General features: G+C 45.0%; 1 protein-coding gene and 1 pseudogene across 1 annotated transcript in view; one reads left to right on the top strand and one right to left on the bottom strand.

Annotated features, from left to right (window-relative positions):
• Positions 1–22,065, top strand: part of LOC139474449 (uro-adherence factor A-like) — a 39,688-nt gene that overhangs the window by 7,383 nt on the left and 10,240 nt on the right. Inside the window, exons 3-14 of the mRNA XM_071257480.1 lie at positions 1,082–1,347; positions 1,584–1,770; positions 2,327–2,476; positions 10,235–10,336; positions 10,758–10,881; positions 11,482–11,592; positions 12,610–12,654; positions 14,608–14,693; positions 19,670–19,717; positions 19,864–19,928; positions 21,219–21,273; positions 21,590–21,721. Coding sequence (XP_071113581.1) covers positions 1,082–1,347; positions 1,584–1,770; positions 2,327–2,476; positions 10,235–10,336; positions 10,758–10,881; positions 11,482–11,592; positions 12,610–12,654; positions 14,608–14,693; positions 19,670–19,717; positions 19,864–19,928; positions 21,219–21,273; positions 21,590–21,721 — 1,371 coding nt within the window. The remainder of the gene's footprint in view (positions 1–1,081; positions 1,348–1,583; positions 1,771–2,326; positions 2,477–10,234; positions 10,337–10,757; positions 10,882–11,481; positions 11,593–12,609; positions 12,655–14,607; positions 14,694–19,669; positions 19,718–19,863; positions 19,929–21,218; positions 21,274–21,589; positions 21,722–22,065) is intronic.
• LOC139473988 (uncharacterized) lies at positions 4,435–6,127 on the bottom strand (annotated as a pseudogene).

Genomic DNA, 22,065 nt, shown 5'->3' with positions numbered 1-22,065 from the left:
CCTACGAGAGAAAAAGGGTTTAGTGTTGTTGTTATTCCTCAAGATAAGGTACAGTGTTGTCAGTCCTCTAGGAGTGTTCAACGTTGTTCTCAGTCCTCAAGATAGAGTTCAGCCTTGTTCTCAGTCCTCAAGATAGGGTTCAGCGTTGTTGTCAGTCCTCAAGATAGGGTTCAGCCTTGTTCTCAGTTCTCAAGATTGGATTCAGCCTTGTTCTCAGTTCTCAAGATAGGGTTCAGCCTTCTCAGTTCTCAAGATAGGGTTCAGAGTTGTTGTCAGTCCTCAAGATAGGGAGCAGCATTGTTGTCAGTCCCTAAGATAATGTTCAGCGTTGTTGTTAGTCCCTAAGATAATGTTCAGCATTGTTGTCAATCCTCAAGATAGGGTGCAGCGTTGTTCTCAGTTCTCAAGATAGGGAGCAGCGTTGTTGTCAGTCCTCAAGGTACGGGGTTCAGCGTTGTTGTCAGTCCTCAAGATAGGGTTCAGCATTGTTGTCAGTCCCTAAGATAATGTTCAGCTTTGTTGTCAATCCTCAAAGGGTTCAGCGTTGTTGTTGGTCCTCAAGATAGGGTGCTGCGTTGTTCTCAGTTCTAAAGATAGAGTTCAGCGTTGTTCTCAGTCCTCAAGATAGGGTTCAGCGTTGTTGTCAGTCCTCAAGATAGGGTGCAGAGTTGTTGTCAGTCCTCAAAATAGGGTTCAGCATTGTTGTCATTCCTAAGAAAGGGTTCAGCATTGTTGTCAGTCCCAAAGATAATGTTCAGCGTTGTTGTCAATCCTCAAAGGGTTCAGCGTTGTTGTTGGTCCTCAAGATAGGGTGCAGCGTTGTTCTCAGTTCTCAAGATAGGGTTCAGTGTTGTCAGTCCTCAAGATAGGGAGCAGCGTTGTTGTCAGTCCTCAAGATAGGGTTCAGCGTTGTTGTCAGTCCTCAAGATAGGGTTCACATATTACATCTCATCAATGCCAGACCGCCTGGAAAAGCCGCAATGACGTGTTTAAATAATTTAGTAAATTGTTAATTTAATGCTTGCTGACATGATAACCTGGAATACAGGTAATAGAACCTACTTATGTTTTCGACTGCTAGAAATGCTTCCAGCTGTGTCGGCGTGGGCGTAGTGGGTGGGAGGACAGTCTGCGACAGCGCCCAGCAAAGACCCAGCGATACCAGGTGGGCCAGGAGAAGGTGAAGGCTTCAGAGATGGTGTCTCACACCACCAGGTTGGCTGAGAAGAAGGGATGTAGCTCCAGTGACTGCTCAGATCAGAAGACAAACGAACTGATTGAAGTCACCGAATCCAATCAAGGAAAGAAAATGGATGACCAACCCAACAATACTAAAGCACCATCAAAGCAAGTCTTGTCTTACCTGTGTATTAAGTAGGTCTGTGATTTGAACAAAACTATAGATAAGTGGTTTGGGGATAGCATGACTGTTAAACATATATACAGATAACTGTGTTCAAAGCCTTAAGCAACCATTTTCCCATCCATACATTTTTGTATTGACACGCACATTCAGCCAGAGCAAACTCTGATGCAGAGCTAGGTGATATGTTAATACAGTGCATGACTTGGCATTATTCTAGGGTAAAACAAGATGATGTGAAGGAGGCGGAACCCAAAGACCTACCTCCTCCCAAGAAACGTCATAGCAGCAGTAAGGGCAGCAGCCAGGACTCGCCCAGTAAGAAGTGCAACGACAGTCCCAAGAACAAGGGTCCGGAGGCAGTTGTGCTGGAGACTGATGAGGAGCTGGCACAAGTTGTGGAAATCGTAAGTGTTCGCAGTGCAAACCCCTAGTGAAGATCAGGGTTAGAATTGGTCTAGAGACAGTACCTGAAAAGTATCAAGTGCACAGAGCCTTGTTTTCTCAAACTATTGGTGACCAGAGAAATAGTTTGACTTACCTGAGGTTCAACACATCCAACTTGATCTTATTGCAGACTGACTCAGCTATCATACAACAGAGTGCAAACATACTTCATTGTGCATGTTGTGTAAATTACATTTAAATGATAAGGACTAAAAACAGAAGCCAATCAAGTGATTCCTAGCTTTGTGTTTCACGCTGTATCATGTTCAGGCCATTATTCTTGATAGAAATTCTAACTTTTGCTAAGCTTCACAAGTGTTCAGCTCAACATAGCAGGGTAAGTTTTATTTATTCTTAATACTTGGGACGGGTTTGAGACAACCTGTTTGACACATCTAGGTTAAAATAGTGATAAATAAAGTGGGAGATTGTAACACAGTCTCAGACCTCGATACAACTAGGTACAACACATCCCACATCAAGACCATGGGTTTCCACTGTATGTTCCTGACCTAGGAACCTGACTATGGCAAGCTGGTGTGGGCTCGGTTGTCTGGTGAACGATGGTGGCCAGGAACCGTTGTCAAGGGAACCCTGATTTACCTCCAGTCTCAGAAGTCTGCTTCATCGTGGGTGTACTGGTTTGGTGATCACAAAGTTTCTCAGGTAGGTGGCCACGTTATCTTCCTGTCTGGACCCAGGTCTGAATAGGCCCCCAGCAAGAGGTGAAACGATACATTGGTGCACCGGTGCATCATGAGTTTTCATGCCACAAAATGATACATGATAGGTTTTATTTCTGCATCGATACAAGATGATACACTTGCAAAAGGAAATGGCTTGCTACTCATTTATATAAGGACATGGCTCCATTATGACAGGCTCCGCCATCATGCATGATAGCGGAGCTTCAAATTAAGACAAGAGATATTATTGGATGAAATGGCCGCGGATGTGGAGGTACTGGTGGACTACGGCAATGAGCTTAACCCCTGTTAAGCAACCCCAACTGCAGCAACCGCTGCCCTGCAACAACCATTGCAAAGCAACCCATGTTGCTTACCGATGCAGCATCTGCTGCCCCGCAACTACCGTTGCCAAGCAACCCATGTTGCTTACCAATGCAGCGCCTGCTGCCCTGCAACTACCGTTGCCAAGCAACCCATGCTGCTTACCAATGCAGCGCCTGCTGCCCTGCAACTACCGTTGCCAAGCAACCCATGTTGCTATGCAGCTATCGCTGCCAGGCAAGTACCATTGCCAAACCATGAGCGAGGGCAACTATTGTTGCCAAGCTGACCATCTGCTGTAAAGCAGAATGGATAAATTGCTTCCTGCTGTAAAGCGGGTAACCCTATCCTAAATAATTTATAATTTGGGATGTATCCCAAGACGCCAAATGTAACTTGTAATGCAGTCCACCAGCACCCCGCCACAAGCACCAAGGTGCTTCCCCACAACCACGACCATTCGCGCTCATGTACACCCACCGTGTTATCCTATACTGAAAATGTTTCCTACAAGCATACTGCGGAAAAGGAGCTGCCAATGTTTTGTGTGAAAAGATCAAGTCCGGCCGGTGACAAATGAACCCCGTCACGCAGGTACAGTTGCTGCTCCTGCCGGTTGAACACTGTGTGGGGAACCCGTATCCCCCCAAGCTCACGGGCTTGATATAGCTGACACGTGGTTACCTTACCCAGGTTGTTCGAACCAAGGTGAATCACCACCGCCTTTGGTGGTGTCTGCATTGCTTTGACCTGGGCATCTATCAGCTCGGTCAGCTCCTCCCACCTCATGCCGCCCCTTGCCAACCAGAGACATCCCCCTGGAATACCGAAGTCACTGTCCTGTAGGTGCTCTCTCGCCCGGGTCAGGAAGCTGGACCCAATCAACCATACTGAAAACATGGATCAATAGGAAAAAAATTTGTTCTTGTATGGTTGGCGATTTAAATGTTTGCAGGTATGCGTATATAGCTTTTATAACATTCTGACCCCCACCTACCAAAGTGCTGTATCAAATCTGAACTCACTCCGTTACCGGCTGCTGTCGTTGCTGCGCCAATCCTGAAGGAATGCGAAGAGTATGCTGCTGTGCAGATGCCGCTATGCGCCAGTGCTCTTTTTAGCACGGCCTGAAATTGATACCTGGTCAGGGGAGATTTATCAAAGTGTACGAAAGCTTGAGTCTGACCCTGTGATCGAACTGTTAGGTATGCTTTAACTGCAGCCACTGGACACAGATTGTGGCCAGGTATGGCGGAAATGGAAACAACTATGCCATGTGAGTGCCTGTCCTTTTTTGAATGCCTTAGAGCGACTGTTACTGTCTTAGTCGTGTCTTGGACTTCTAGGTCCAAGAAAGCGCACCCTGGCTGAGAAAGTTTGGTTTGCACGATTTCACTCACCCGAAAGAAACCAAAGAAGGCCAAGCAATATACTGCTTTGAACAATCTTACTTCATAGGTAGAAGAGCAGACAAATTGCAGGTTGTTTACAATTACTTTGAGCAGGTCTATTGTTATTGGTTTTCTGTGATCCTGCCTCCCCTGACACTTTTGCATCCCCGTAATCATTTTAGTAATAACAAAGTGGCCGGTGCGGTCTTCCATGCTGTGTAGCCTATGGTACGTTGAGATACCGGCCATATACGTTCTTACCGTACTCGGTGCATGTCCTGACACTGACAGGTGAGCAATGAAATGTACCAGATGAGTTATTGGAACCGGCCAGACATCTCCCAGGTTTTGTGATGCCCTGAATGCTTGCAATGCTTGGGTTCCTGCCTGGTAAGTTGCCCACGTGTTTGCCGCCAATGATCGCTGAAGGAGCCTCTCTGCCTCGATTGTTAGCCCTGCCAGAGATTGTCTGGAAGTGGTGTGGGATGCAGATTGGCTGATGGAGCTGCATTGCGGAATCGTTCCCACTGAAATCTCGACAGTGCATCTGCGATAATATTGTCGTGTGTTGTTATATATCTGGCCTTGAACAAAATGATGTGTTTGAGGCACTGCAGCACTAGCTGCCTAATCAGTGACATGATTCTGGGTGCCTTTGAAGACTGTATATTTATTGTTGACACTACAGCTTGGTTATCACAAAAGAAAAGTACTTTCCTGTTAGCAAAGGCTGTCCCCCACAGACAAACTGACAGCACAATCGGAAACAACTCCAGCAGTGTCATGTCACGAGTCGAACCATCCTCCACCCACTCACGGGGCCAGAGCCCGTTTGCCCAGTTCCCGTTATAGTATGCGCCGAACCCCACAGTGCTGGCTGCGTCAGTAAACAGCTGCAGACATGTATTGTCAGCCCACTCTTTATTCTGAAAAACCGACACACCGTTAAATTCCCCCAAGAACCCGAGCCAAACCTCTAGGTCCTCCCGAACTCCCCGCGTGATGCGAACACGGTGTGCTTGATGACTTACCTTTGTATAGGCGTCAATCAGTCTGCGGCAAAACGGTCTACCCATGGGTATTGCCCGGCACATGAAATTTAGCTTACCCACCAGAGACTGCAAAGCTTTACGGGTCACTTTGTGCTTACCTGAGGCCAGCATATCGTGTATGATGGCGTTGATATTTACAATCTTTTCCTGTGGTATTCTAACCTGCATCCTGACTGTGTCGATTTCAAGACCTAGGAATTTTAAGCAGGATGCAGGACCTACTGTCTTCTCATGTGCTACGGGTACGCCCAGCTCCTGGAAAGTACTGAGACATGTATCAAGGTTGTCACCACAGTCTTTCGTTCCTGCAGTTCCGCCTGTGAGAAAATCATCAAGGTAATGCATGAGTTGGCCGTTAGGCAACTTTTGCTGGACACACCATTGCAAAAAGGTGCTGAATTTTTCAAACACTGAGCATGATATGGAACAGCCAAACGGCAAGCATTTATCAAAGTAGTATTTACCTTGAAAGCACAAGCCTAGCAACTCAAAGTCCTGAGGGTGTACCGGCATAATCCTGAAAGCCGATTTCACATCAAATTTTGCAAGTAGAGCATTTGGACCAAGTTGCTGTACCATACTGACAGCCTCGTCGAACCGTGCATATGACACGGAGCATGCTTCGCTGTCTATGTTGTCGTTGATTGATCTGCCTTGAGGATAAGAAAGGTGGTGTATTAAACGAAAATCGTCTGTCCCCAGCAAGGACTGACTCTTACCCGTTTGCTTTTTGGGTACGAGACCGATGGGTGAAACTTGTAGGTTCAGCAGGGGCGGCGTTTCAAAAGGACCTGCCACCCTACCTAATTTTACTTCCTTTTTCAATTTGGCAGCTACTATCTCTTGTAAAATGACATCCAGCATTTTTCAAAATTAGGATTTCAAGTTCACTGCTAAAAATAGTCACTATGAACATGTGTCTACAGCTAGCTTTACGTTTATATTTTGAAATATTTCTAGTCAAAACGTTTCCACGTATTATTTACGTAAATATGCATATTGCAATATGTATCGTACCGTGACGTATGTATTGTGATACATATCGTATCATGACCTTGCTGCATCGTTTCAAGCCTACCCCCAGCACACCATTGCTGCTTGTGAAAGGCGACTCACTTGGACCTGGTTGAGTGACTTGCCCGATTACATGCCATTGTGCTCTGATGGCACGGTTAGCTGCCCATGCTTTCAGTCACTGGTTTTACTGGTCCAGTCTTGATTATTAACTGCTGTTACATAGCGGAAATAATCATAAAAATGCTAACTTCCTCCTAATTTAGTGGCTAATACGAATGATTATTCATGAATGCCATATTTTCTTTCATATAATTTAATGTACATTTTATTCCACAAAATATACAACTGTGCAAACAGGGTGTACATTTTACACACAAAATGAGTTTTTGATACTTTTTCTTTAAAACAAATACAATACGGGAATATCGTAGAACCGAAAATAGCCTATTAATGTTAGTTCTGTTTTAACCCTGTTTAGTTATAAAAAGTGTTCATACTATAGTGAATAGCAATATATTGCCATAGATACGAGAACACACTAATAATCTTCTTTTATGTATTTAATCTAGTTTCTTAATTTTATTCAAAATTTTGTTCATTATCCTTTACGACAGACCAAACCAACTCACCGTTATTTAAAGCAAATAAAAAAAATTACAACTTTTGACGCCTTGCAGCAAACTTTGTTTGTCACAGAATAGATACATATATCATAAATGCCATATTTTGGCTCATAAACATCCCATCTCACGCTATGCATTTCTTCCTTCTTCTTTCGATCCTGGTGTCAAAACGTCCTCAACGTCACTGTCACAGTTGTAGTAGTTTATCTTTTAGGGCTGGGACGGGTCACTCGGGTACTCAAGTCGGATGGGTACTGAGTAGGACCTGGGTAGCCACAGGACTACCCGGACCCATGGTAAGTCAGGTGACATATTGTTTAATGACAAAAAATATAAAAAACTCTATGGTTACACTACAAGTCACTAATGTTCACATTTTTTTCTGACTATGCAGTCAACTTCAGTGTATGCATGACCAGATCAATTTATATGTGTATCTAAATACATTTTACCAGGGCCATGGTTAAACTATTCCCAGTCAGACATTTTACACCAAAGTCTTGAGACACATAGCTGGTACCCGGGTAGGGTCGGGTAATAGCGTGGTGGGTACCCGGGTAGTAAATTTGGATTCTTCCCAGCCCTAATACCTATATGATTATGCAAAACAATATGTTAAGTGCACAAAGTGAATTGCATTGGGCCAGTCTGTTTTGATTTCAGACTAAGTGTGTTTGTTTAAATACAAGAGAAAAGTCCGGTACTGCTTCCAGCTCCCAAACACATCCCAGCATCACCATGGTTACCAGACATCGCTGTCACATCATTCTCTTGTTGCCACGTGTGGGTATGTGTTTTCAGTTTACAGAGAAATAATTTTTTAATTTGAAGTTTACACGATGTACTGCTTTTCCATTGGACGAGAGGTCGTTCACATGACCGCAAAATTGGTGTTCATAAGTGTATGAACGACACAATTTGACGTTCATACGTTTTTCACGAGACTGTGTTCTTGAAATGACGTTAACACTGACGGACTACTTCCACATTCCTGGGGAAACCCCTGGGAATTCCCTAGCACGAAAACATACATCAGCGTTCTTTCTAATCATTTAGAACCTTTATTCTTGGTCTCAGCGTTTCAGTATACATTGCAAGCTCCGATGTTCATATCAGTCAGTGTAACATGACTCATATCTTTTCGTTAGTAGACCCTCTCTCCAATTGCTGCAATTGTTGTGGAAAATGCAATTTGTCTGCCAGATGTTTGCCATGCAAACAACTATCAGGGGAATATTCTCATAATTATCTTCGCAAGTGTCACAAGCGCACCATTGACCTGCGATCAAAATCTGTACCTAAGGCCTAGGAGCACAGGCCTTCCACTACGCAGAAACGTAAACGTGTCACTCAAGTATCTGTCAGATCGTCTGTTCATGAGATAAAGCCTGCTAAATCAGTGACCATCACATCAGGATTTGTTGAGGATTTAGTCTCAGATTGTTTTGGTAGAGGACAAACAAGCCTCACAGTGTGACCAGATGCTTCACAGAGATTTGACTTTCATTCTCCGTATCCAATTGGAATGAACAACGTGAGGATGGGACTGATGACCCCTCACGGGATTTAGTTTTTCTGCCCAGGAATCACAGCGATGCTCACCGGCAACTAAGAAGTGAGTTTATTTTCCCCTTCACTTTCTCCAGGAGGCAGACAGTGTCGGGAACGGAGCACTTTTCCTCACTTGATCGAACATTATCGTTCTGTAGATTCAGATCGACATCAACAGGCAGATCAACATCGGCAAGCAGATTGATATCGGTCTGATGATCCTAATTGATTATGGGTTCGACATTATTGTATGGATTGACGTCGATACACCCATCCAGTGGATAGATATCGACATAGGAACTTATGCTTTGTGTCTTATGCTTCCCCAGGACGTTTTTTTTTACACCTCACTTGAGGATCAACATCCAGATAGACATCAATACCTGCCCCCTGTGAATCAACACTGCGATCGACATCAACCCTAGGGTCAATATCAACTAGGGGATTGTCATCAATATGCCTCTTCTAGGAGATGACATGAAGATTAACATTGATACACATTCCAGCAGATAGACATCGACAAGAGTAATTCAAATTGTCAACATCACCCTCATTCATTACTCCTATCAGTTGGTGGGGGACAGTTGGGTAGCCTAGTGGTTAAAGCATTCGCTTGTCATGCCAAAGATCCAGGTTCGATTCCCGACATGGGTACAATGTGTGAAGCCCATTTCTGGTGTCCCCCGCCGTGATGTTGCTGGAATATTGCTAAAAGCGGCGTAAAACGCCGTGTATCTTTCAGCCTGCAATAACTCTACACCAACCAGACAGGAAGGATCGACAGGAGCGTTCGTCAAACCCTCACCATGACCTCTGGTGGAGAAGCAATTTTTATGGATAGGATCGCCACCTGTCTCAAGATTGATACCCTCGTGTCAACGTGGAATATCATGACAACACTCGTTTAGAGGATTGATAGAGCCATCATGTGCTGCCTATGTCAATGGAATCATCGATCACAGCCATCTTTATTTTTCACCTATGGATCCTGACCCTGGCTATTATTATCATTCGGTGTATTTGTACCTAGAGGATTGATTATTGTTTGACGATCAGGATAGGGAATGTTACCCTTCTCAGGAGTGACATCATAGAGTGAGTGAGGACCGACTGTATTCATCGATCTGTCATGAGTATGATCGGCAGTGCTTAGACGAATGTTGATTTTTTCCAAGCATCATATATTACAGAGTTCAAATTGTAAGTGCACTGGTATCGTCCTACATTCTACAAGGCAACACGTTGCCTATGTTGCATTATTCTTTGGAACGTGTTCATCTGTCTACCATGCAGTTAATGCAGGATTGTCACGTGATAGTTTTTTGTGCGTGTGTGGAGCTTTGACCATAGATTTGGCAACACACTCAGGTGCAATGAGGACTTAATAGCATAACACCACTGCCACAGGCTAATTTGCATATCACCTGACCGGACTTCTCTCTTGTTTGTAGACAAACACACTTGTTCTGAAATCAGGACAGACAGGCCTAATACAATTCACTGTGTGCACTTTACATATTTTTTGCATAATTATGTAGATATGCCACTACAACTGCTGATTCCACACCAGGATCGAAAGAAGAAATGCATATTTAAGTGAATTGTAACACCATGATTAGCCACTCAGTTTGACCATACAAATCATTCACTCAAGGACACATTTTTTGACTGCACCTTGTACACAAGATGGCATTTATTCCCTTCACCTGTACCCCACAATAGTGTGGTGTTTATTATACTCAAGTCCATTCTTTACACAAGAAAATATGGCACTTTGCAGGTCTCTCGTGACAAGATCATACCTTTCTCTGAGAACTACAAGGCCAAAGTGGGCAACTTCAAGAGCAAGATGTATCGCAAGGCTGTTCTAGAGGCACTAGCAGTAAGTTTGGCTGTAGGTTTTGTAACTAAACACATGATGTGAATAATCTCACGATAAAATGATGAGTCGGGAATACAGAACTAGGGGACCCTTATCACACATGGAAGATCATTTGATTTTTTTGCAAAGTCAGTGACGTGAGCCCTCTAGCAATTTGTAGCACAGATATATATGCATATATATATATTTCTTTTTTCATTTATCAAAGGTTCACCAAATACCAGGTTTTGTCCTCCTGTTCTTTGTAAAACTAGTGCTTCATCTTCTTCACTCAAACATTGATTGCCTGTGCTTAGAAGCATCTCTGAAGTTTTGTTCCTGACAGTGTGAAGTTGGTCAAGATGATGGACAGGCCCTTTTCATAGTAAGTCTGTCAGTAACCTCAAAGTGATACTTGAAATGTACACTACCTTCTTTGTAGGAATGCTGTCGCCGAGGAGGTCCACATGTCAGCAACAACAATGACACCCAGATGCTGCAGTGGGCAGAAGCAGGCTTCCCTGACAGTACAACGGGCAGACAGGTGTCTCTGGACCCCCCTGAAGGTAACCTAGATTCCCCTCAAGGTACCCCTGGACACCCCACAAAGTACCCTGGATCATCTTTCAAGGTCACTATTTAACCTTTTCAAGGTACCCCGAGATTCTCTAGATCTATCTCACCTAAAACCCCCCAATGCTGCCCCTGGACCCCCCTCATAGTATGGGGATCCTCCTTCATGGTCACTATCTAACCCAGAGATTCTCTCGATCCTTTACTTTTTCTCCTAGATTCCCCTAAAGGTACCCGTTATTCCCCACAAATACCCCCTAGATTCCTCCCAAGTACCTGTACATTCACCCCCCAATATATCCACAAGTATCCAGGATCCTCCTTCAAGGTCACTATTTACACCTCACAAGGTACCCTAGATACCCCAAAGGTACCCCGAGATTCTCTAGAACTCCCCCCATACCACCAGTACCCCCTGAATCTACTGCCACCACAGGGTAACCAAGACACTTGCATCCCCCGAGTACCTCTAGATGTCTCTCAGTACTCATAAGACTTATATGCATTAAAGACTTCTCAAACTAGCGAACTTACACTATTCCCGTGTATCTGAGACCTCCATACTGTTGTAAACTATGATGTGCATGTTTCAGACTGTCCTTTGCCTGAATCGATGATGGGCTGCCTCAGTGAGATCGGGAAGGACATCAGAAGGAAGGTGGCCAGTATGTCTGTCAGCAGCAAGCAGCCAGATGACAACAGAGGTTGGTGCAGTGTGTTGGCACAGATAGTGGCAGGGTGGTGGTCTAGTTTGTCCTGTCATGGTGGTGGTGTAGCAGGGTGGTGCATGGTTTGCTGTAGTGTGGTATGGCATTGCTTGGGTGTGGACTGGTATGACAGTGTAAGGTGGGTTGTGTGTGGCAGGGGTCTAATGAGTGAGAATGGAGATCACCATTCTGAGGTTTCAATAAGATATAGTTAAGGACCTCTGATTCTTACATATTACTTCAGTTAAAATGTCATGCCAGGACAGATTGACTATTTTGAGTAATATGGAAAAAGTTGGTGGTCCTTAACTTTTTTTAGTAGTATATTGAGATAATAACATACATATTCAACATCCAAAGGTAGTTTTTTTCAAATTAGGCTAATATCACTTGATCCAAGTAGCTTTTTTTTTTAATGTAAAAAATGTCCATATCATTACATATTGTTCCTTGCTCATTTGATTTTTTAAAAGTTTGGAAGAGGACTTTGTTGGGTTATTCAGTTTGTTGAAAAAACTTTCTACTCTGAAACCTTTAGACATTAAGATGTCCAGCAGCTTGTGCAAGGTATTCATTCCACAATGGCAGTACTGAGAGAATGAGTTTGGTTTAACTCCTCTGTGAACAGTATCACAGTGTGTAAGCTTGAAGTGGAAGGATAGCTCCATGTGATGCAGGTCTCACCACAAGCACAGGTATGGTGCTGACAAACCTGAAAACATGATCAGGATTTGAATCAGGATGAGAACCAGGATTTGATCCCACAATCATTTTTTTCTAGCATGTCCAAGGGATGCAACTCTGCACAGCGAATTGGGTCACTAAGACACCTAGGCCGTCTGTGCCCCCACTATGGCAATAAAGTAGCCATGCTTTCTCAAAAATGGTACTGGGACATGAAGTACATCATATGACAACACATTATTGACTGACCTTTGAACTGAATGTTCTAGACCATAATTATCTAGTAAGAATTAACGTGGTGTGAGGTGAAAGAAAGATTATGTTTTGCAGATAATGCCGTGGAAGCTGTAAGAAAGGGGCAGAAACAACTGAAAGGTAAGTCACGTATTGGTACAGGACAACTCGCAGGGAAGCCATGGAACAGGAACTTCATTTTACCTGAGCAGAGTTGGTTCCACATTGGGATCTTCTCACTGCAAAAGGGACCAGCTGCATGGTCTAGGGGATAGAGAGAGTGCCCAGATCACCTTCATGGTCTATCTGTTAGAGAGTCTGCCCAGATCACCTTCATTGTCTAGGGGTTAGAGAGTCTGCCCAGACCACCTTCATTGTCTAGGGGATAGAGAGAGTGCCCAGATCACCTTCATGGTCTAGTGGAAAGAGTGTCTGCCCAGATCACCTTCATGGTCTAGTGGAAAGAGTGTCTGCCCAGACCACCTTCATTGTCTAGGGGATAGAGAGAGTGCCCAGATCACCTTCATGGTCTAGTGGAAAGAGAGTCTGCCCAGATCACCTTCATGGTCTAGTGGAAAGGTGTCTGCCCAGATCACCTTCATGGTCTAGGGGATAGAGAGAGTGCCCAGATCAGCTTCATGGTCTAGTGGAAAGAGTGTCTGCCCAGATCACCTTCATGGTCTAGTGGAAAGAGTGTCTCCCCAGACCACCTTCATGGTCTAGTGGAAAGAGTGTCTCCCCAGACCACCTTCCTGGTCTAGTGGATAGAGCGTCTTCCTGGAGAGCAGAAGTTTGGTGGTTCAATCGCCTGACCGCGTCATACCAAAAGAATGTACTTGTTGTTACCCTACCTTAGTCCCGGCATTAAGAGCACTATACCCGTGCTCGTGGGTTTCACCGAAGTGGTAAACGTCTGAGACCTGCATCACTTCAGGCTTTCCTCCCACATTTAGCTGACACACCGTGATATAACTGGAATAATGTTAAAAGCGGCGTTAAACCCAACTCACTCACTCACTCACTCACTCACTCACTCACTCAAGATGTAAAGGGAGAAATAACAGTGGTTGGTCTTAATGTTCATGCATGTGAAATTGTATGCAAAAGCACTGTGTACTTGTGGATGGGATTTTATGAATGCTTCTATCAGAAAAAGACCTTTCAGGGGCATTTAGATATTGGGTATGTAACTCCAGGAAAAGAAACTGGGGATAATCAACTTCTTTATTTCCAGAAAGTCTGTTGCCATTAAAATGAAACGTTTTTAAGATACTGATTTTACTCAAAGTACTTGTGTTGTCTGTTAAAAAAATAGATTCCATGTAAATTATAATGTGAGTAAAGTATCTGTCAAATACAATTACCACCACCACCAATTACCACCTCCTTTATAACATGGATCACATATTTCTTAAGATACTGTTTGATACGTATATGCAGATACTTATTGAGTGCTTCAAAGTAAGTTGTACAGCCTACTGAAAGAAATCATTTTGTCCAAAATGGGATAGTTTTGTTTTCCTGAATTCAAAGGCATTTTAAAACTGAATTAATACAAGAATGTGAAACTAGGTATGAGATCACTGTCCTCCATTTTGTTTGTTCTGTTATCGGTGAAATACAAATGAAACGTGCACAGCTTTATAACATTAGTTGTTATACCCTGCCACGAAGTGGGGCGAGAGATGTAGGAACGGAGTTCGTCCGTCCGTCCAACCGTGTTGTTATCTATCAAGTTAGCTTATCTTAGAGATACTTATCAAGACTGAGTTATTTTTTCCAGACAAGTGGCCTTTTGTATGTATTAATTTCACATTTAATCAATTTTTCTGATGACATGAAGCAGCCTAAGTGGTTATCTCTTTCTAAGGCTTTATTGTACTTTTTATAGTTTATATTCACTACTATATGACAAACAAAATTCTTGTGTACCCCATGACAGGGGATAGTGATGATGCTGTTTTCGTGTTATCACAGTAGCATGAATGGGAATGTGGAAGTTTCAGATGGGACATTTTCACCGACAAATGCTGGAGACTTGGTGCTGAAAATGGATGTCTAAGAAGGCGTAGATAAGTTTGTGGTTTGTTGTAGATATCTGCATCAGCTGTTCGGACCTGGAACAGCAGGTGGTGTGTGGACATCCATTGTTTGAAGGAGGCCTTTGTCCTGGATGCAAGGTAGGAGGCACCATGTGAATGTTTGCAAATTAGCTTTTACCTTGACCAGGTTTTTGTGACATTTTGTCATGTTACATTCATTAATTGATTAATTTTTTAACTTATCCTGCATTACTCTGTATTGCATTTACTACTGTCTTTGACAGAGTGACGAACTGTGTGAGATCCAGCTGCTGAAGAAAGTTGTCCCAACCAGCTCAGGAGGCAGCGCCCTCTCACAGTCGGCACGGGACCCGGAAGTCATGACGTCACACAAAAACACATAACTGCTTTGTCACCTCCACGGACGGACGTACTTTGTATCCCTTGTGGAAATTAAAGCTTATTATTTGTTTTTTATATTTTGCGTGTTTCTACATTCATTATATGCTGCTACATTGTTACCTGTTATGGGCCGTGACCTTAGGGTCTTCCCATTCGTAAATTGTAACGTTTATCGCTCGTCTGTGGCTCACGTCACAGTAATTTACGGGCGCAATGTTGTTCCGCCATTTTGTTTTCTTTCCCGCCATTTTGGCCATTCACCACGTGGCCACGTAATGTCGTGTTCTGCGTTTTGAATTCTCTCTTTGGCTTGGGAAATACATTACATTTATGTATGTTGTTTTGGTGTGCTTAAAGTCTTGCCTTTTCGCTACCTCTCAGCGTAATTGTTTCTTCTCATAAACTTCAATATAATACGAAGTTTTTGAGTTACATTATGTCTCCCGTACTCTGTGGTTTTGCCACATGGTTACGTGTTTGCACATGGTTATGTGTTTGCTTAAAGCTATGCTTTTTCGCTACCATTTAGCGTCATTGTTTGATCTCATAAACTTCATTGAAATACAAAGTTTCTGAATCACATTATGCTTCCCATACTTTGTGATTGGCCACATGGTTATGTGTTTGCTTAAAGCTATGCTTTTTCGCTACCTTTTAGCGTCATTGTTTGATCTCATAAACTTCATTGAAATACAAAGTTTCTGAATCACATTATGCTTCCCGCACTTTGTGGCTTTGCCACATAGTTATGTTTTGCTTAAATTCCAGATTTTCTGCCTCGCTGCACTTGTTGCCGCGGGAACAAATCTGGTCGGGGCCGCCCCTTTCTGCCGTGATTGTACGACGCCCTGTACTTTCACAAGGCAGTGCCGATGTTGCAGTCATTCGTCGCTGTGATCCTTCAGCTCATGCGAGTATCCAGGACACACCTCGCTCAACGTGCTCGTCGACCCCCACCTACGTTGACGGCAGCAGCGCTCAACGGAGCTTCGCAGTGCTCCCAGCACCAACGGTGGCTCCCAACGTAGAGTCTGCCTCCCATGGCACGACATACGACCGTTCACGGTCTCCTACTCCACCGGCGGCTCCAGCGCTCCCAACGTAGAGTCTGCCTCCCCTGGCACGACATACGACCGTTTACGGTCTCCAACACCACCACATCAACGCTGATGTCTCCGGCGCCCCCGGCGCCTCCGATGTCTCGGCGCCTCTGATGTCCCTGCGCTCCCGGCGCTCCCGGTGCCTCCGATGTCCCGGCGCTCCCGGCGCCTCTGATGTCCCGGCAGTCCCGGCGCCTCCGATGTCTCGGCGCCTCGTGCGCTCCCGGCGCCTCCGGCGCCTCTGATGTCTCCGCGCTCCGGCGCCTCCGCATCCTCTGATGTCTTCGGCGCTCCCGGCGCCTCTGAGGTCTTTGATCTCATGATCTTCGACGCCTCTAATGTCTCTGGCGCCTCTGACTACTCCGGCGCCTGAAGAGTTACGGAAGAAGCGCCTATGATGTATCCGGCGCCTAAGATGACCTCCGGCGCCCAGATCAACAAGCTTTATCAAGCTCAGATCAACGAGCTGACTATCCGATCTTCTACTGCGGCTTAAGGGGCACCATCGGCAATCGCCTCCCCGGCGCCACTGCCCTCTTCTCTTGCTGCCCTCTTCTCTTGCTCCCGTCTCATAACTCGTCACACGGAGAAGCATGGTGAAACAACTGTCGCCGCTCCTGTCGCTACTCTCCCGTCGGTCTTCGAGATCGTGACTATCGTTCTACTTCCTGGGTGGAATCTTTTCAACCAATAGACAGTTGGTCTGTTTCAACTTGCCCACTGAGACGTTATCCATAATCCCGTCGTTTAAAGCGCTATGATTCCGGAGAGATGACCTGCGGGTTTCCATCGAAACAGAGCGTCATGTGAACAGCGTCTGTATCAGATTCGACGACGACATCCACTTACAAAGAGTTTACTTCGTCGACATCGCCGACACCAACGCTGTTCTACCCTACCCTAGCGCCAGCGTTCCTGAAAGAGACTCTTCCTCGGCGCTCACCGGGTTTTCCACGATGCCCATGGGGTTCCGTGTTTTATCGCAAAACTCGGGTACACCACTTGATCGTCTCTCACACAGTTCATTGAGGATTGTCTGTGTGTGGAGTTTGCACCTCAGTTCCGACTCCAAGGCGGTTTTCTCGGCTACTGCGCAGAGTGATTTACATGTCACGTGTCAAGTAGTCGGACTGTCAACAACTCCGACCGGAATTAGGTCAACTTACCATGGCAAGGGGTGCCATGTATTTCTACAGATTGGTTTCCATGTCTACCTGTCCGCTTGGTGCTACCACTCAACCAGGCGCATGTCGCAGTCCATCCATGCACGGATTTTGGAAACAATAGACCTCCTCTACCAACACGGCTGTCACGAGGAACCTTGTTTCATCAACCCTTCGCTATAAGAACGATAGCGCCTATAGGCGTTCAAGGGATGGAAAAGATCGCCTTCCTTCGTCCGGTTTGATCTTTTCGACTACGACACCTTCCTATCTTCCGCCTTGACTACGGGACACAGTGTCGATTTAATACTTAAAGTCCCTCGGCCGTCCCACTGACCCCTGTTGCATACCTGCACCTGCATCGTATCGTGTTGTCGTCCTCCATCGTCACCTCGATATAAGAACAGGAGTACTTATACGCCGCTTCAGGGATGAAAACGATCTCATTACTTCGTGCAATGGCCATATTCCACTTCCTACTACCCGGTTACGTCGATGCCCCGGCGGTCGATTGTGAAGCTGATTACTTCGTCTACTTGAGGTTGGCTCGCAGGCGATCACACCTTTTTGCGAATCGTAGAACCTTAAGGGCGCCGTTCATCATGGACCGTACTGGGACGTCAGCGTAAAGACTCAACTCCCAGGACAGCCTGATAGATCATTCCTTGTCCCCTCCCCCCTCGTCCAGTGTGGGTGCCGAGGATGAGGATGAGCGTCATTATGCCCAGTAAGGGCACTGAAGGTTATTCTACGATCTAAAGACTGCCGCAAGTCTAGGAAACACCTTTTTCTGCCGGTCTCCCCTTCGTCGCAGTCGTTGGTCAGCCGGAATACTTTTCCCTGTGGCTCCGGACGGTCATCCTTAAAGCTTATGAGCCGCCGGATTGGACCCTCCCCCCAAAGGCTATCACCTGAAATAAAATGAGATCAGGGCGATCGTATTTACACTGGTTCTTCACGGTATACTGTTCCATCCAGTCGTTCAGAGAAGCCTGTTCGTGGCGATCGGACACCGCCTTCACCAACCACTACTTCCGTGATGTAGCCTTGAAAGTTGTCGCCGGCGTTCACAGTTTTGGTCCCTGGTTGTAGCCCAACAGGTCATCTATCTCCGACGCCACTGATTCCCCGATACCCTGAGCGGGGCCCGTCGACCTCTCTGGTGTTTATCACCCCAGACGAGACGGATCTCTTGCGTTCCGCATTCGCTCTTAGGTCAGTTTTAGTTTTGGGTTACCCGACTCATTCTATTGCTGTCACCTATCCGGGTTTTACTTTTTGCATCAACTCTCGTTTCCTGACGACAGGAATGGTAGTAGATGTGGACACCGGCGCCGACGCCAACGCCGCTGCTTCTCTGATACCTGAGCGGTGCCCGTCGACCTCACCGGTGTTCCTTGCCTCCAGCCTAGAGGGCTCTCCTGCGTTTCGCATTCGCTCTTGGGATTGGTCGTAGATTTTGCCGCCAACGCCGCTGATTCTTCGATTCCCCGAGCGGGGCCCGTCGAACTCTCTGGTGTTTATCGCCTCAGATTAGAGGGCTCTACTGCGTTTCGCTTTCGCTCTTCGGTAAGTTATATATTTTGGCTACACGCCTCATTGTATTTCGGTTACCTATTCGGGCGTTTCGTTTTTGCATCGACTCTTGTTTCCTGAAGACAGGAATGGTCGTAGATGTTCCGGTCATCACTTGTATGCGGTGCGGATTCATCGGACCTTGACGAGGGTTTAATATGGTTCACATCTGCAGGTATGCCCACCGGCCATGCTGTCTGATAAAGATGCAATACGGAGTAATGCAGGATAAGTTAAAAAATTTAGTAAAATCTAAATATTTTTTACATTAGTATACTTATCCTGCATTACGAAGTCTAAGTGCCCTCCCTTTCGCTACGCTACCTCCCCACGAAGTTTCAGATGTTATGTTTAAAGCAGTTATGTGTTTTTGTGTGACGTCATGACTTCCGGGTCCCGTACCGACTGTGAGAGGGCGCTGCCTCCTGAGCTGGTTGGGACAACTTTCTTCAGCAGCTGGATCTCACACAGTTCGTCACTCTGTCAAAGACAGCAGTAAATGCAATACAGAGTAATGCAGGATAAGTATACAAATGTAAAAAATATTTAGATTTTACTACATTTCTTTAACCTTAAAGAATTTGTATTCTCGAAATCAAATTGGCGTACCAGTAATTTATTTCCACAGTATGCAGTATACATGCTATGCATGTATTTGGCTTCTATAGTGTTAGTTATTGTATTGTGTTAAATTAAAGTAAGATGGCAGATACAGAATTAAATATATGCCCGAGAGAGAGAGAGAGAGAGAGAGAGAGAGAGAGAGAGAGAGAGAGAGAGAGAGAGAGAGAGAGAGAGAGAGAGAGAGAGAGAGAGAGAGAGAGAGAGAGAGAGATGTACATGAACAAGGTTTTTCATATCCTTGTTTCTGCAGACGGAGGTAACAGACACGATGTACGCCGTTGGGGATGACGGACTTCACGTGAGTTCCTGTTATGGATATGCATATGTTTTTTGATGTGACAACTTTTATGAGATTTGAGATAAAAACTTACTGGTGTTGAAAAATAAGTTGACATATATCACAACAGGATGTCATCAGCGTCTGTATTGATATGTTTGTTTCAGAGCTTCTGTGCTGTCTGTGGAGCCGGGGGAGACCTGTTTGTTTGTGATTCTCCTGAGTGTAAAAGGTTGGTACATTAGACCAAGGGAATTGGAAATTCTGGAAGTTGGTGTATGGGTTCATGCTTCAGAGTGTACTGGTTAATGTTTCAGGGTTTAATGGCTAATGTTTCAGGGTGTAGAAGTTATTGTTTCAGTGTGTACTGGTTAATGTTTCAGGGTTTAATGGCTAATGTTTCAGGGTGTACTGGTTAATGCTTCAGGGTGTACTGGTTAATGTTTCAGGGTTTAATGGCTAATGTTTCAGGGTGTAGAAGTTATTGTTTCAGAGTGTACAGGTTAATGTTTCAGGGTGTACTGGCTAATGTTTCAGGGTGTAGAAGTTATTGTTTCAGAGTGTACAGGTTAATGTTTCAGGGTGTACTGGCTAATGTTTCAGGGTGTACTGGCTAATGTTTCAGGGTGTACTGGTTCATGTTTCGGGGTGTACTGGTTAATGTTTCAGGGTGTACTGGCTAATGTTTCAGGGTGTACTGGTTCATGTTTCAGGGTTTAATGGCTAATGTTTCAGGTTGTAGAAGTTATTGTTTCAGGGTGTACTGGTTGGTTGATTGGTTTGTTGTTTAACGCCACACTCAGCAAGATTCCAGCTATAGGAAGGCGGTCTGTACATAATCGAGTCTGGGCCAGACAATCCAGTGATTGATATCATGAGCATGGATCCAGGCAATTGGGATCAATGACATGCTTCATCCATGTCAGCGAGCCTGACCACCCGATCCTGCAAAGTCTCCTTTTACAGCAAGCATGGGTTGCTGAAAACCTATTCTACCCCAGATCTTCATGGGTATTAGGGTGTACTGGTTCATGTGTCAGGTTGTACTGGTTCATGTTTCAGGGTGTAGAAGTTAATGTTTCAGGGTGTAGAAGTTATTGTTTCAGGGTGTAGAAGTTATTGTTTCAGGGTGTAGAAGTTAATGTTTCAGGGTGTACTGGTTCATGTTTCAGGGTGTAGAAGTTATTGTTTCAGGATGTAGAAGTTAATGTTTCAGGGTGTACTGGTTCATGTTTCAGGGTGTACTGGTTAATGTTTCAGGGTGTAGAAGTTAATGTTTCAGGTTGTACTGGTTCATGTTTCAGGGTGTAGAAGTTAATGTTTCAGGGTGTACTGGTTCATGTTTCAGGGTGTAAAAGTTAATTTTTCAGGGTGTACTGGTTCATGTTTCAGGGTGTACTGGTTCATGTTCATGTTTCAGGGTGTACTGGTTCATGTTTCAGGGTGTACTGGTTCATGTTTCAGGGTGTACTGGTTCATGTTTCAGGGTACATGCTTCAGTTTACATGTTTTCATGTTTCAGGGTGTACTGCAGGCCATGTGTCGAGGAACTAGGAGGGGAAGATATGCTGCAACAGGTATCTCCCACAGTTGCAGTCAGACTTGGCTGTGTTTTCCAAAAGAATTAATTAGGCATGACATGACCTTAGATTCATACTCCTATTTATTTTCAGACCTGATCTGCATGTCGAACAGATTTATATTATAACAGAACCTTTTCATCTAATAGACATTACCATTTGCCCATTTCAACTCCTATAGCTTGTGGTATAAGGTACTTAATTGCTACTTTATCAGTAGTTCCAGAGAGGATTATCAACTTCATTCTTGTACACTGTGTATCAGACCTGGCACTTCATGCTCTGCAGTGGAAACAACCTTCTCTTCTTGCAGGTGATAGCGGCCAGCAGGTGGCACTGCTTCCTGTGTTCCTCGTGTACCAACCAGCCTGACTGTCTCCTCCGTCCTCGTCCCAACTCACAGGAGATGATCATTAGGTTTTTTGACACAGGGTACCGGGTACAGGTAAGGGACTGTACTGATGTATCATGCAGGTTTCGGGGAAGGGGGTGTCACTGATGTATCATGCAGGTTTCGGGGAAGGGGGTGTCACTGATGTATCATGCAGGTGAGGGGGGGCAGGGGGAGGTGTCACTGATGTATCATGCGGGAGAGGGAGGTGTTACTGATGTATCATGCAGGTGAAGGGGAAGGGGGAGTCACTGATGTATCATGCGGAAGAGGGAGTCACTGATGTGTCATGCAGGTGAGGGGGAAGGGGGTGTCACTGATGTATCATGCAGGAGAGGGAGGTGTCACTGATGTATCATGCAGGTGAGGGGGAAGGGGGTGTCACTGATGTATCATGC

Source organism: Haliotis cracherodii, unplaced genomic scaffold (genome assembly GCF_022045235.1).
Source record: "Haliotis cracherodii isolate W230 unplaced genomic scaffold, xgHalCrac1.p SCAF_3, whole genome shotgun sequence".
NCBI classification, from domain to species: domain Eukaryota; kingdom Metazoa; phylum Mollusca; class Gastropoda; order Lepetellida; family Haliotidae; genus Haliotis; species Haliotis cracherodii.
Note: the sequence above shows the minus strand (reverse complement) of the source record. Positions and strands in the feature narration are given on the sequence as shown.